The sequence below is a fragment of the Syngnathus scovelli genome, chromosome 1 (assembly GCF_024217435.2).
Source record: "Syngnathus scovelli strain Florida chromosome 1, RoL_Ssco_1.2, whole genome shotgun sequence".
In the NCBI taxonomy this organism is placed as follows: Eukaryota; Metazoa; Chordata; class Actinopteri; order Syngnathiformes; family Syngnathidae; genus Syngnathus; species Syngnathus scovelli.
In genome coordinates this window covers 27,527,455-27,541,696 of record NC_090847.1, presented here as the reverse complement: position 1 = coordinate 27,541,696, position 14,242 = coordinate 27,527,455, and the positions used below count along the sequence as shown (strand labels likewise).

Here is a 14,242-nt window from a genome sequence, read left to right as displayed (position 1 = left end):
TGTTCATCGTTTGACAACTCTGAGGCCACAAGGTGGCGCCAGACGCAAGAACCGGAAGTGTCGTTTTAAAGGATTATAAAAAAATATTAAGTGTAGTTTAAAAAATTATATTTTTACTATACGCTTGTGTAGCGTAACATGAGTTTCAGTTTTCTTTAATATTATCACTTGCAATAAATTCCCCATATTCAATCTCATTGTTAATTCAGTCATATAAAAATATTTTTGGTGGATTATGACAAGATGCTACTACGCTACGCAATAACTACAAACAAAATATTAACAATTATCTGCCACAGGTAATAATTAATTTAATGTCAATTGAAAAGCAAAAAACGGACTTTTATCGACCCTCGTGCGCGTTAGCGACGCCTTATTTGGTCCACTTCCTGTTTTGGTCTACTTCCGGGTCACGGCTACAATCATGGACCATTTGGCTTAAGATGCTACTGTGCTCAGCGACGTAAAAAAAGCCAATTTACTCTCCAATTATCATCCGGAGGTAAGAAATTACATTTTAATTTGATGCGAAATGATTGATTGAGAAGAAAACGCATTTGTTAGTGATTGTTTGCCTATTTTGCGTGCCACCATTAGCTTTCATGGCTGCAATCCGTCACAGTAGTGACGTCAAATATAACTATAGTGTCAGAGGTGATTCCATTTTTGTCCCAATTCAGTATTTCGGTTGGATATGACCGAGCCTCGCAATCCGGGGATGTCATCCCTCCCCGCCGTCGCCGCCATGCAACCCTCCGACAGCCCCTGTGCTGTCGACATTGACCCGGTGGAGTACACGCTCCGAAAGCGACTCCCCCGTAAACTGCCCAAGAGGCGCAATGACGTGTACGTCAACATGAAGACGGACTTCCGGGCGCAGCTCGCCCGCTGCCAGAAGCTACTGGACGGCGGCAGCGGCCACCGGGAGATCTGCGTGCACGGTCTGGGACTGGCCATCAATCGGGCCATTAACATCGCGCTGCAGCTGCAGGCCAGCAGCCAGGGGGCGCTGCAGCTGGCCGCCAACACATCCACGGTGGAGCTGGTTGACGACTTGGAACCGGAGGACCCCGACGAGGCCGCCGAGCCCCTGACGCGAACGCGCAACAATTCGGCCATCCACATCAAGGTTTTTTACCCTGATCCTTTGTGAAGATCCAAGAAGCAGTTGGAAGACTTCTCCCGAGTTGCATGCATGTGCGTCAAACATTTATTTATTTGGAGGACTGAATCTGTTTTGTACAGAAACGTTCAACTGCCACATCTAGGCGAAAATAAGTTTAATATGTTAAAGTGGCAGCAATACCATTTTTGCATGCCCCCCCCCCCCTCCTTATTTTTTAACCCTAAATTGCTTTTCATATACAGCCAGTTGAGTGATTCTTGTATCGCACCGCGTGTTGTATTGAATGTCCACTAGGTGTCAGTAGTTGACTAGCTTCACATATCTTCGATTTTCCTCAAGAGCCCTTACTTAACTTTTGACAGTGGAAGTATTGTGATTATGAACTACAAATAAAAATAGCTCTAAAACATTCAGCGATTTGTGAGTTTTATTCTTAATCCCCGCAGTAATGCATTTACGGAAGTGTATGGCATTCACTTCAAGGATCTCTTTTTGTTTTTATTATTATATATATATAAAATATAATATATATATAAAATATAATATATATAAAATCAAAATTATTCTAAGATACACCAAAAAAAATATGGTGAAAAACAAACTAAAAAAAATTCAAACAAATCAGGAAAAAATATTTTGTTTTTTCAAAATATATGCAATGTGAAAGCGGCACTGTTTTTAAATCAACTTAGTTAATTTGCAAGCAGGAAAGACGAGGACAGACCGCTTGTTTTTTTCGTTTCTTTATCCAAGAATAATATTTTGTATTTAAATAGCAACTTTTACAGTGATTGGACTGGTAATGTGAAAACAGGAAAGGAAAACATGTGCAAACATCCTCAAAAAACATCTCACACAAAAATGAGGAAAACAACAAGGAAGAAATGTCGCCCGGTTTGGAACAGCTGACCATCCATTTTGCCTAAATGACGCAGATTCTAGGGATAGACTGCTTTCCCGCTCGTCAAAGGCATGGGTTAACTCGCAGGATGTTTTTGTTTCTTTTAGCAGGCTATCACCGTGCAGACTCTGCCCGATTGTTTGTTAGACAGATAATGACGGAGCATTTTCAAAGTTCTCATGTGCTCCTCAATGAACTCTGGCTGCCCCGTCGACCGCGTCTTCACTTTGAAAGAATGCGATGGCGCGAAGCAAACGGTGGCTTTTCCAAACGTCTGTCGACCACGCAAAAGATAAACGTTGAAAAATACAAAGCTCAAAAGTAGAAAATCTGTATAAATAGTCATTACGCAATGTTTACAAAAAAAAACAAAAAAACATACGTAACACGGTCACTGAGTAAAAATAAACACGAGACGAAATACGTGTGAAGGCCTCGTTTTGAAGAGAATTATTCTTTGGGTTCCCGTTCCGTATTTCACTTTCGAAAAGGTTAAACTGTCAGGGAAGGGACAAACACACCCGCGTACAGTCCTAACTGGCACATACACAAAAGTGCAAGAGCCACGCTTCTTCCAAAAAGCAGTATTGTGGTCAGCGGATGTCCGCGAGGACATTTCAAGGTGCCGATCTCGCCAGCTCTGACTGTTCTTTGCCCTCATTTAGCTTAGTTAAAAAAAAAAAAAAAAATGGTTGTGGGCGTTGTGCTTTTTTTTTTTTCTCTTAATTCCACACCACGTCTAGCAGCTAGCAAGTAGGTCAACAGAGGGAAGGCCTTTCTCTCGCCTTGGCCCAAAGCGGCTAAAGCTCAGAGCGGGGAGACGGGTCGATCAGCTGACGTCTTGCTGACAGGCTTGCGCGTCTGTGAGAAGGTGGTACACTTTGCCGCGCAGGAAGTTAACGTACGCTTGGAGCAATTCGGCCGCCGTGGACGCCCGCCATGTGTTCTCCGGACCCGCCGAGCTCGCCGGAGGCGTGTAGTCCTTTCAAAACAGAAATGAACACCCGTGTAAATGCGTCTTTCAAAGCCAACAGTTGTAAAATACGACAACGTTAAATACAACTGAACTGTACTTTGGTAGTGATTCATTCATTAGCCACTAGAGGGCACATGTGGTTGAAAAGTGTGTTTCTCCTTGTGTAGCGAAAGCAGTTTCCACTCTTCTGGCAAGGAGTCTATGGGAATCCTGGAGCATTTCGTTTTAGGTCAAAGGTCACTAGTGTCGAAACCGCTCCGTGTTTGGTGTTTGCCAGGCTTTTTCCACCCCATCCAAGCAGGCCTCCATGGACCTTGTTTTGTTTGTTCCCTGGGGCGCAGTCATGCTTTGCCCAAAATTTTCCCACAGAGCGTTTGATTGTCCAAAATATCTCAGTAAGATGGCGAAAAAAAAAATAATTTGATGCTGTATTTGTAGCTTAAAGTCCTGTTTTGAGAGCCTGGCATCATCAATAAAACTGCTAATAGACAAAAAGGAGATGTTTTTGAAGAACGGAATTTCATTGAATAGAAGAACAATTCGGCTCTTGTTTTGAAACTCACTGTTTGGCAAAAAAATGGAAAGGTCACTGCACAGCGAGCACTCCAGTCCTCATTTGTACCGATAAAAGTAAGATCGGGGCTCACCAACATAATCGATTTGACCCTAATCATTTTTGGGATAAGTTGGTTTTTAAAGCAAACACGGTGAAGCAGCATTTCGCTGTTATGCTGCGCGCAAGTGGAATAAGATGCCAACAAAAATCTAATTAAACGGAAATCTCAATCCACGTTAAAAACTGCTTCCCTCCTGAAACCTTCAGTACGATTAAGATCTTTTTTTTTTTTTTTTTTATATCACATTTTGTTTTGTTCAAGGCAGAACGAGTGTCCCCCCCCGACTCACCGGGATGTTGAGGCTGCGCAGCACGGCTTTGACGCTGAGCACGTTCCTCACCAAGTTGTCGATGTGAGTGTGCAGCGCCGCGTTGGTGACGGAGCCGCGCAGCAAGCTGAGGGCCTGCTGCAGAAGCCACAGGCCGCACTGCACTTCCTGGGCTTTCTCGGCGGCCTGATCAAAAACACACGGTAAGACACCTGGAGGAGGTCAGCGCAAAAAAAAAAAAAATATCAACAGATATCTTACATTTTTCCTCTCCCAGACGTCAAAGTCGACTGCAGTTTGGGGAATGCTGACGGACTGGGAAAGGGTGCATCCATCCCGGCAGGAATTCTAAGGAGGCAAAAGCAGGGTTGATGCAACGGAACGGCCGCCGTTGACCCTTGGCCGGATCGCAATCACCCACCATGGCGACTTGGGCGTCTTTGGCTTCTTTGATGAAATGGTTCAGGACCCTCAGGTCGCAGATGGGCCTCAATGGGGATGGGAGGCTTGGGCAGGTCCACTCCAACACCATCAACAGCAAGGCAAGTAGTCCTGGAAGAAAAACGATTATTTGAGATGCTTCTTGTTTGCGGGGTTATTCTTGTTTCTTTTGATAGGCAGCTGAAAAATGTTCCCCCAAGAAAATAGTTGACTGTCAAACTAAACATAAAACAAAAAGAATACACAAGCTACATAGCTTAGCCTTTAGCTTAGCAACATGTTGACCTTAGTGTCAAACTCAAGGCCCGGGGGGCCAGATCCGGCCCGCCACATCATTTTACGTGGCCCGTAAAAACAAATGTCAACTAAATGTTTTTTCTTACAATATCAAAACTGTAAATTGTCTTCATTTTAAACAACAATATTTTTGTTACTATCACACGTTCAAAATAAATTTAAATTTTTTTTTAAACCGGATTTTGTTGCATGCATGTGATATGGGGACCCATCCATTTCTATTTAAGTTATTAATGGCCCCACCAGGGAAAGCATAACTACAATTTATCATCCACAAAAAATATTGGTGCCGTACCGATGATCTGAGAAGATATTTTGACCTCTCGTGCTTCTTTCTCTATAACCTTTTAATTTAAAAAAACTGTTTAACTCGATTTATTACATAATATTTATAATATTACACTGCAATTTATTCTCATTAAAACATAACAACAATTTGCAATGTTTTTTTTAGGAGGAATATAGAACCTACTCATACCATTTTCATTTATTTCATTCTAGATTTTGGTTTGGGAAGAAAGTCATGCAATTTTGACAATTTTTATGAAATGCTGAAACAATGGACGATTTGAGTCCAGATCAAATGGCTGTCTATGAAGCGATGCAATTGCACGCTGATCCAAACGAGGAGGATTTAAGCCTTGGCTGGAGGTCTGAGCTCTACTCTGCCGTGAAATTGTCGCGCACATGATTGATTCTTACGCTGCGTACCGAAACAGACCGGTTGCAATGAGCCACATTATCCCCACGAAATGTGGCAGGATTTTTGCTGTCATGTGAGCCACATTCTGTTTATTGTGTTGCAGAGCTGACGACCACTCGTTAACTCGGACTTGGCGCTGCTATCCACAACCGGACAACCAGACTTGGAGTAAGTCAGCAAATCTTGGCCTAGCTGTAATTAGACCTGAAGGAAAAAATGTTGACCCCCCTTGATCCCAATATTGTGATTTCGAGGTCCTCATATTCCGAATTAGGCTGGTTCACTTCTGACTGTTAGCCTCGACGCTAAATGAAGTCTCCCGCAATTCTCGTGGCGGCTGCACCATGATTACGTTTTTTCGTGAGAGGTTCACCGGGTGTGCTTGGCAAATGAGAGCAGGTCTCTTGTTGTCTTGTCATGTGGGCACTCCGCCTGGTCCTTGTGTACCTCGAGCTGAATGCACTCTTTCACTGCAGCCCCAGTGTGACGTTGATACAGGATCATCAGATGAAGGCGAGATTCAATTTGAAAGACTTGGGGCACAATTTGCCCGTCGTACCCAGAAATGCAATCCCTTTTTTTTTTTTAGCTTTAATTTTACTTATATATGCGGTGATTGTCAAGAACTTGCAACCAAGATGCCAAAAACAAGTGGTTAGCGACTAGTCGACTTCAAACTAGGGTCAACTAGTCTGCACTATGTCCACCTGTATATAAAACTGTAAATAGTGACTTTAAGTTAACTAGTCTGTGCTATATGTCCATCCATATAAAATAGAGCAACAATTTAATTTCAAACTCGACTCGACTAGTCTCACGGTAAGCCTGACTAGTCTACCATTTGACCATACTCAACTAGTCTTCATTTTGTCCATTCATGTAAAATACTTTGACTATAACTTACAAGTACTGCATAACAGAATTTTGAGTGCAATAAGTTCAATGCTCCTGAGATTTTATTACACGTATTGCAAAACCTTTTTGGAAAAAATTGTGACGAAAAACAAATTTCTTAATGAATGCAAGTTTTTGAACTTTCTAAGTCGATTTTAAAATGTATGGATTTTTTTTGCATTGAGAAGCAGGCACTCTACGACTTCATTTTATTATTATATTATTTTATTTGTGCGTGTCATTAAGTGTCATTGCACAGACAGTTTAATCTATTTTGTTCATTTTTGTTAACCCTTTTGATCCTTGATTCAAATTCATCCGGACATGCCTTTTGGGAGTCTTGAACACAGAAAGAAAAGGAGATTTGCCACAATTTTGGAAATATGTAAAAGTCTGATCGGTGATTCGGAGAGAAGGCACCCAGTCCTCACTCTTAATGATTGATGAATTCATTCAGAGGGTCGAGACTTTCTTGAACGTTTACGACGGTGGCAGAGATGTGTGCAAATCATTAGCCTCCTTTGCAAACACAAGTGTGTGACTCCACCGTGAGGATTAACTTTGACCTCTGCACCTCCGCCTTGCCTACGTGAGAATGTGCGGACATGCGTTATCACCTCGCGTCGGCGGAGGAATTTAAGCGGCCGACGTGGATCGAATCTATTTTGAAATTGAAGCCGCCTTCACAAGTGGCTTTGGGCAGACGGTGGCAAGCATCCCAGAAGCGCCGAGATGCGCACGTGAGGTTCTGACCGCCTGGCAGGTTCACCCACTCCAAATGTGAGCGTGAGCCAAGGGGGAGATGGCATTTTAACGAGCGTTGCCTCCTGACCTCGTTCACCGAGGATGACCGGCCGGCGGGCGCAAAGTCAGATGCGTCTCGGCCGAGCCGGATTCCCGAGCGTAACCTCTGCACGTCCTGAGTACGTGACAACTTTGGTTGTGATCTGCACAGTCAGCGTCCACAACTGACTCTACGTGCGTTCGTTTGAAATCTTTGGACCTCGATATTCATCTTTTTGTAAAAAGTGCAGTGGGTACAAGAATGAACCTTGAGGGACTCCACCCGTATTTCTACCAGTCCTGCTTTTAGGATTAATGCATCTTTAGAAGATTGCCGTTTGACAGCTTTTCACAAGTATCGTCAAATTCCACAGACTTTGTAGCGGTGGAATGTGTCGAGGTCGGCATGTTTTCGGGAAATAATGTCACTTTGCACTTTGCAGCTGAAGTAGTTGGCCTCACTATACATTAGGTTGCGTGGACCCCTAACGTGTCTTCCGGGTCCAAAATGGATCATTGGATCATCTCCTTATCAACTTGCATTCTTTGACATTATTTTTTTCCGTTTGCCAGTTTAGATTTGTTTCTTGCCAAGGAGAATTATATCGTTCGAGTATATCCCTGTTCAATCAAATTAGGAAGTATCATTTGAATGATCAACCTCAATGAACTTTTAAGAGTTGTCCTCATCTCTAGGACATTCTTGGTTTCTAAATTGCCGGTTTTGTGTCTCCCTGCAGAGATTCCCCAAAATAATTTTCCGAGAAAGTCACATTGAAACTTTGCACAACTTAATGAAATAATAAATTCCAATATTCAGTGTTCACCAATGCAAGCAAGCCTTTGTGTGTTAGTACGTCACGGTAACTAACTTGGGGGAAATTCTAGTGCAATTGTGTTACATTAAAAAGACTCAACAAATCGCTCAGTTTTCACTATTCGAACAGTCTTTGGAATCTGTTGTTCGTACTGCACACGTGATTCAAAACGACTGCAGCGGTCATAGCAAGCATAAATCCACAAGTTGCTTTTTTTTTTTTTTTTTCTTTTCCCCGAAACATGAATGAGCGTCCAAGCGACAATGTCAATAATTCCCTATTTGCGCACACATGTTGTATCTTGCTTGGTCAGGACATGACGCACCTGATCGGACAACATGACGAGGCTCTTCTTCTTACCTCTACCGGTGTTCTGCAACATTCGCACACGGCTGCCTCATCTTTCAACAGCATTCCAGCAAATGCGCATCAATGAAGCCAGCGGCCAGAAAAGTTGTCACCTCAAAAAAAAGCTCCGTGGCGAGGAAGTCTGACCGTGTCATGGAGAGAACGAGACCCCCTCCTCCCTCCCCCAGCAGACCGCGTTTGCATCACCGCTTGGCTGTGGCCAAAGCTTTTTATTTGCCTCAGCACCCCACCCCACCCCAACCCACCCGCCTCCAAACCCTGCAGCCACCCAAAGGCGCAAACTGTGAGGGCGAGGACGTGCGTGGCTTTTCCCCCCCGCAGCGCGTGGAGAGGGGGGGAAAAAAACTCAAACTAATCCTAACTCACCGGGAAAGTCCATGGCGGTGTCCGCATCGCTCACCTCGCCCTCGGCCCGTTAATTGGAAACGAGGCTCTTCGAAGGATCCTCGCCACTTATCCGGTAGGTGTTTCTAAAAAGTCTTCCCTTTTGTTTTTTTGAAATAATTGATGCCCAAGGGGATAATGTTGCATTGTCCGCGCGTGACAATCTCACTGCCCCCAAAAATGTTTTCTCTCATTGTTAAAGGCTTTCGCTCTTTATAAAGAATGGCTCCCAAAAGGTAAATAGTGGCTCACTAAAAAGGTGCGGAGACTTCCCATCCATTGTTTGGGTGCTTTCCATTTGCTTACGCGAGTTGTTTTCTTTTTCCCAATTTATTTTTCAAATGAGTCTGGAGAGCTGACAGTCCATTTCGAATGCAACCTCCCTGCCCTTTAAATAGGACTCTTCAATTGCTCTTTCAAAAAACATGTAAATGTACTTCACTAGTCTTTTCTTAACCCACTGAATATTTATTTATGCTTTTTAAACATTACATTGTATTGAGAGTTTTAAAGTTGGGTAATTCAACAAAATGTTTTGTCATTTTAAAAAATGGTCTTTTCCACAGAAATGAGTCGACAAAATTGTCCCCTCAACTTAAAGTGAGTAAAAACAACACAGAAAATTACTTTGGAGCAAATAACTACTTGTTAGTGTTGCTGTGCTAACTAAAATTGTTACCATAAATGTCTTAAATTTATATTTTAAAATTAATCCAACTTAAATGATAGTTTTAATTGTTAGTGTTGCTGTGCTAACTAAAATTGTTACCATAAATGTCTTAAATTTATATTTTAAAGTTGTTCCAACTTAAATGACAGTTTTAGCCCCCCCCAATTTTTTTTTTTTTTTTTACAATTGGACAAGGAGATGAAGATGAATGATGAAGACTGAGAATTCAAGGCAGAAAAAAATCAGTTTTCATAAACATCTCATCCGTCACTTAATAGATATCTTCCGTCTTTGCGGTTTGCCTCCTTTCTAACTCAAATCCAGTCTGAACCATCCGACCCTATTTTCCGCTACAGGAAGAGGCAGAGGATTCCAAGAATCTTGTCCATGGTTGTCTTGCTAGTGTGAGCGGGCAGTGTTTCTAAAATAGGCGAGACATGATATAGCTACCTTGTGATATGACGACACAAACGGCCCACAGTCACACGCGAGAGACAACGTGGCTTTTTTATCGGCTGCTTGCTTTATTTATGAAACAGTAAAGAATGAGAATCAAATCCACGTACGTCAACATTAAACCTCGTCGCCGTGCCCCTGGTGGAAGCTCTGCTATTAAAAGGCATCGATCGTTCCGGGAACTTCCCTCTGTGTAGGATGCTGTTATGCAGGAGGGGAGGGGGGGAGGGGGGGTGCCTGCGGGGTAATGCACACTTCAGTGACGCAAGTCGTCCACAGCATATAGTCATGATGATTCATCGAGATAGTGACACAATGCAGGAGTTGACCTTTGTCAACGACGGTTCACGTTTGATTGACACCGAGGGCCCTTTTCGTAAGCGACACGGAAGGGTCACGACCCCGCAGTTTGATTTCAACAATAACCTCTCGCCGCAGGATTTTCCTTCCAATTCTAATTTGTGGAAACGCACGCACACGTGTGCGTCTCGGCAGCTTTAAAGCTCAACCGCCGCTGCGTTGAAGTTAAGGAGACAATGTTGACAGATTGTTGCAGTTGTTTGCTCTCGCAGCGAGCTGTTTGCTTTTGTCTGAGCCAGCGTGGGGAGAGGGAGACGAGGTACGTGCCGTGAGCCATGCTTCGTGATCAGAGGGATTGGGGTGGGAGGTGACGAGGAAGGGAGAGGGGGGGGCGGCGTGGAAGTGCGGTCATGACACGTTAGCCCCGCATTCATTGCGTTAATTGGATTGAAGTTCGTCAGGGGCTAAAGCTGACGGCTTTGCGAGCCACCTCCGGCCCGCTGCCGCCGTCCCTGTACGTCTCCATTTCTCATCGGCAATTGTGGGCTCGGAGCCAGTTAGGTCTCTGGCGCGACACAAGACAGGAAGCTGACATAAAAGAATGGAGGGGAGGGGCGAGGGGGGCTTTTAGGGACACCGGAGCCGAGGTAGGAGCCGCCGACTGGGGGCCGGAATTCCTTGTTTTGCCTTTTATGCGTCCGCGGTGACAAGAATACGGTGACCTTGCTGTGATCCCTCGTCAATGGCCACATGTGAGTGGGCGGGGGGCATTTCAGGACAAGAATCAGGTCGCTGTGATTTCCCTGAAGAGCCAGAATCTCGCCCTGGCTACTACTTTATAATGGCTAATATAGTGGCTATACTGTATGATGTCGTCAATGCATCAAACAATGGTCACTTGGGCTTGAACAGACTCCAACTTGAAGTCGGCTAATCACTTAGCATCTCGTCTTACCATTAGCCCATTTTTCATGTTTCGATGTCAGTCTGTCTAAATTCATCGCTATATAACATTGGGTTGTCGGGTTCACTGACACCATTGACTAATCGACTTCAACTCGGCTTTCATCACATTAGTGCCGACAGCCAAAAAAAAAACTCTTAACGGTCGGTAGAAAAATATTGATTTGGATTGATACAAAAACAGCAGCGTATCATAACATGGTTGTACCGTAATACTACTTTTGCCTAATCGACTCGAACATCAACTTATCGACCTCTATTCGGCTGTCGTTGAGTTATGAAGCAATGACAAAAAAAAAAAAATCATCAGTCGTGCAGCCTTTTATGGTCACTAGAAAGAAAAAGAAAAAAAAAGACTGCTTTGTTTGTATTCGTTGTGTAAAATGTAATTAGAGGCGCCCGAGTAGTGTTCCAAAACATCCTTGGCGTCCATGCGACAGACAAATTTGAGTAGCGCCACTTCCTCGTGGTGGAAGCTCGTCAATTGTCACACATTTTCCTTTCTCGACTTCCTCTAAACACTCGAGCTGTATTCTTCACATCGCTAGAGTGGCTATTGACTGAGTATGGCACCGAGATTACACGTCATGAGATAGTTCTGTTTAACATCTCCAAAAACAAACAAAACACTATTTGATGAACCGTGTCCACAATTATAGTTAGAACATGTCCAAGTTGAGGAAATCATGGCAATGATTGACTTGCATTCTTTGTATGACTCATTCAAAACAGACTTGTGCCCCCCCAAAAACATTTATTTTTATAAATTACTTGCAATTAAGGCTCAGTCAGTCATTGGTGCTCCAAAAACATGAAATACACGAGTAAAAAAATATAATTTTTGTATGTTTTATGAGACGATGCTGTCAGTCAAATTTACACAACAAGCAGTAAAGCTCAGTTGCAGCTCAGATTGATTTTATTCCTTCTGAGAGCAATGAGTCGAATGAGTTTGCTAGCTCTACCATTACGTCCGGATTGCAGCATTACTCAGTTTTGTTTTTACACTCAGGAAGAACTTTAGAATTAAATTGGTTTCAATTTGGTTGGAGAAGCTCTCCCTCTCCAGACAGTGCACAGTTATTTAATGCTTTATTTATGTTACAATGGAAACATGTACTTTCAATGCTATTTTTTTTTTCAGGTAGCAATTCAGCGGGAGCTTCACGAGTCAGTTTCTCTTGCATGCACAAACCCAAGCCTGGGGATGAACCGAACCAAGGTGCAGAGGGGCCGCCACATTGGCCACTACACTGCTCCCCCCTGCTGGAACTCCAGAGAAATGCAAAGTTGGTGCAAACACCTGGGCAATATTTGATCAATTTCTATGATTACAATGTGGTTATACTTTTTGTGAATTTCTCGTTCGTCTGTTTTTTTTCAATCCGTAGGCAACACTGGTTTATTACAGTTAAAGAAATGGCTTGATGACACTTACCGCCTACATTAAAACGTATTTTTTTTAAAGAAAATATAGCTGATAAACTAATAATAATAATGAAGCGGTAATTACGTTCTTATTTTGTAACCGATAATTATGTTCTTATTTTGTAACCGATAATTATGTTCTTGTTTTGACGTCATTGTAGGAACAAATATTCGCCGGAGTTTTGCTACAAGCACACGGAAGAAGAAAACCGTTGCACCAAAACAGGAAGTCGATGCAAGCGAGTCATTTCCGCTTTTGAAACTGAGAAAACACGGTAGAGTGCTTTGGACCAGAGCAATCACACGTCGAGAGGAGAGATGGAAATTGATTGGGGTGGAAGCGCTACTGGAAATGTAAATGTCATGACGAAAGTGACAACTCTTTTGACGAACGTCCATACTGATCTGCCGCTCCCTATTGCAGAGCCTCTTAAAACGAGCCTCGTTGAAGGGGACTACCAGTACTACCACTATGGTTGCGATGGACAAGATGACAGAGGTTGGGGATGTGGATACCGCACCATCCAGTCTATGGCTTCCTGGCTGGGATCTAATGTGAAACCTCAGGTCCAAAACAAACCTCCACCAAGCATCCTAGAGATCCAACAAGCCTTGGTGTCTATGATGGACAAACCGAGCTCATTTCTGGGTTCCAAGGAGTGGATTGGGACTTTCGAAGCCTCTCTGGTGCTCTCTTATTTTTATGATGTTCCCTGTAGGTTGGTGCACGTCAGAAGCGGAGGAGCAGAGCTGGAGCAGGTCGCCGTGGAGACGCTCCATCGGCACTTTAGCAAACACAGATGTCCTGTAATGATGGGTGGAGACAGGGACAACTCGTCAAAGGGGGTGATGGGGGTGTGCACTGGGGCCGCTGGGAGCTACCTGCTGATCGTGGACCCCCACTACTATGGAGGTCAGCTGGAGAGGGGAGAGGTGCAAAGACGAGGCTGGGCAGCATGGAAAAAATTGTCGTCTTTCAATCAATCTTCTTTTTATAATCTCTGTTTACCTCAGATTGGTGGAAGCATCAGTTAAACTAGAAAATGGAACATGTGTGGGGCCTATTTATTGAAGTAAATGATGTAAAAATTTTGTTCAGTTCAATTGTTTCTTTGAAACGTAATGTTAATTAAAAAAATGCACAGGTGACAGTGAGAAAGGAATTACAATACACCCCGAATACTACTAATATGAATGCAACACTGTTTAGGTTTGGTATACGGTTTAAAATAGCATATCAAGTACAAGGGCAAGATTCAAAATAGTTGAAATGCCTGCGACATTTTAGGTTGCTTAATCTGTCAGCAAAAGTCATTATCTTGGTTTTTCTCACGCCAGTTTTCGCAATACAATCTGGAAGTTGTAGAATTTGTTCGTTCTCCGAAGTTTAAGTAATGATAATACTGTACTTGTTGATCAACAGTGCCCTCTGTCGACCACAAATAGCTACTACAGGACTAGCCTTTGGTCATGTTTATCCTTTGATTTTGCTCTTTTTTTTTTTAGCCAGATAAAGTTGACCTGTGCGCAAGAAGTTGGAATAAAAACAAAGTACACAATGCCGATCGTGCATTTGCTGCAGTGTTTCTTAATACCCAGTTTGAATTAACGCAGTTTAAAACAGCTGTGGCAAATGGGGCACAAATACTTTATTCGACTTTAAATTCATTTTTCAGATTCCTGTACATGTGTACTACTTACTTTCCTCTAAGTATGAGTACTATCTCACTAAGACATAATTGAGTTTTCTTCCAGAATAGCAGCTTTAGATCTGCTATTAAGAAAACTACATCACTATACGCGTGGCAGGTAAATTGAGCACTCTAAATTGTGTTCTAGTGGGATTAT

General features: G+C 43.1%; 3 protein-coding genes across 8 annotated transcripts; 2 read left to right on the top strand and 1 right to left on the bottom strand.

The window, feature by feature from the left end:
* The first annotated feature begins 341 nt into the window (after nucleotides 1–341).
* Nucleotides 342–1,539, top strand: pop7 (POP7 homolog, ribonuclease P/MRP subunit). The gene is made up of 2 exons (XM_049732701.1): nucleotides 342–502; nucleotides 681–1,539. The coding sequence occupies exon 2, from the start codon at nucleotides 695–697 to the stop codon at nucleotides 1,151–1,153; it is 459 nt and encodes a 152-aa protein (XP_049588658.1). The 5' UTR covers nucleotides 342–502; nucleotides 681–694; the 3' UTR covers nucleotides 1,154–1,539.
* Nucleotides 1,540–1,853: 314 nt separating this feature from the next.
* epoa (erythropoietin a) lies at nucleotides 1,854–8,677 on the bottom strand. Of its 2 annotated transcripts, none has more exons than XM_049732689.2 (5): nucleotides 8,560–8,677; nucleotides 4,310–4,440; nucleotides 4,150–4,236; nucleotides 3,910–4,074; nucleotides 1,854–3,009 (listed from the first exon to the last, which is right to left on the bottom strand). In XM_049732689.2, the coding sequence occupies exons 1-5, from the start codon at nucleotides 8,570–8,572 to the stop codon at nucleotides 2,857–2,859; spliced, it is 549 nt and encodes a 182-aa protein (XP_049588646.1). In that variant the 5' UTR covers nucleotides 8,573–8,677; the 3' UTR covers nucleotides 1,854–2,856. The 2 variants fall into 2 exon arrangements, with proteins under 2 accessions (XP_049588646.1, XP_049588637.1); XM_049732680.2 differs by lacking the exon at nucleotides 8,560–8,677 and adding an exon at nucleotides 8,185–8,390.
* On the top strand, nucleotides 8,509–13,486 carry ufsp1 (UFM1-specific peptidase 1). 5 transcript variants are annotated; one of them, XM_049732660.1, is made up of 4 exons: nucleotides 8,509–8,657; nucleotides 12,115–12,255; nucleotides 12,556–12,748; nucleotides 12,819–13,486. In XM_049732660.1, the coding sequence occupies exon 4, from the start codon at nucleotides 12,926–12,928 to the stop codon at nucleotides 13,427–13,429; it is 504 nt and encodes a 167-aa protein (XP_049588617.1). In that variant the 5' UTR covers nucleotides 8,509–8,657; nucleotides 12,115–12,255; nucleotides 12,556–12,748; nucleotides 12,819–12,925; the 3' UTR covers nucleotides 13,430–13,486. The 5 variants fall into 5 exon arrangements, with proteins under 5 accessions (XP_049588617.1, XP_049588586.1, XP_049588592.1 ...); XM_049732635.1 differs by adding an exon at nucleotides 9,144–9,177 and having other exon boundaries at nucleotides 8,514–8,653; nucleotides 12,111–12,255; nucleotides 12,556–13,486; XM_049732629.1 differs by having other exon boundaries at nucleotides 12,556–13,486.
* Nucleotides 13,487–14,242: the final 756 nt, after the last annotated feature.

Excerpts from the sequence above, each read along its gene's own strand:
- pop7 (XM_049732701.1), top strand. The coding sequence starts at position 695 with ATGACCGAGCCTCGCAATCCGGGGATGTCATCCCTCCCCGCCGTCGCC.
- epoa (XM_049732680.2), bottom strand. The coding sequence starts at position 8,206 with ATGTTGCAGAACACCGGTAGAG. Across the intron at positions 4,441-8,184 it reads GTTGCAGAACACCGGTAGAG|GACTACTTGCCTTGCTGTTG; the intron begins GTAAGAAGAAGA and ends TTTTTCTTCCAG. Across the intron at positions 4,075-4,149 it reads ACGTCTGGGAGAGGAAAAAT|GCCGCCGAGAAAGCCCAGGA; the intron begins GTAAGATATCTG and ends GTTTTTGATCAG.
- ufsp1 (XM_049732629.1), top strand. The coding sequence starts at position 12,713 with ATGGAAATTGATTGGGGTGGAAGCGCTACTGGAAATGTAAATGTCATG.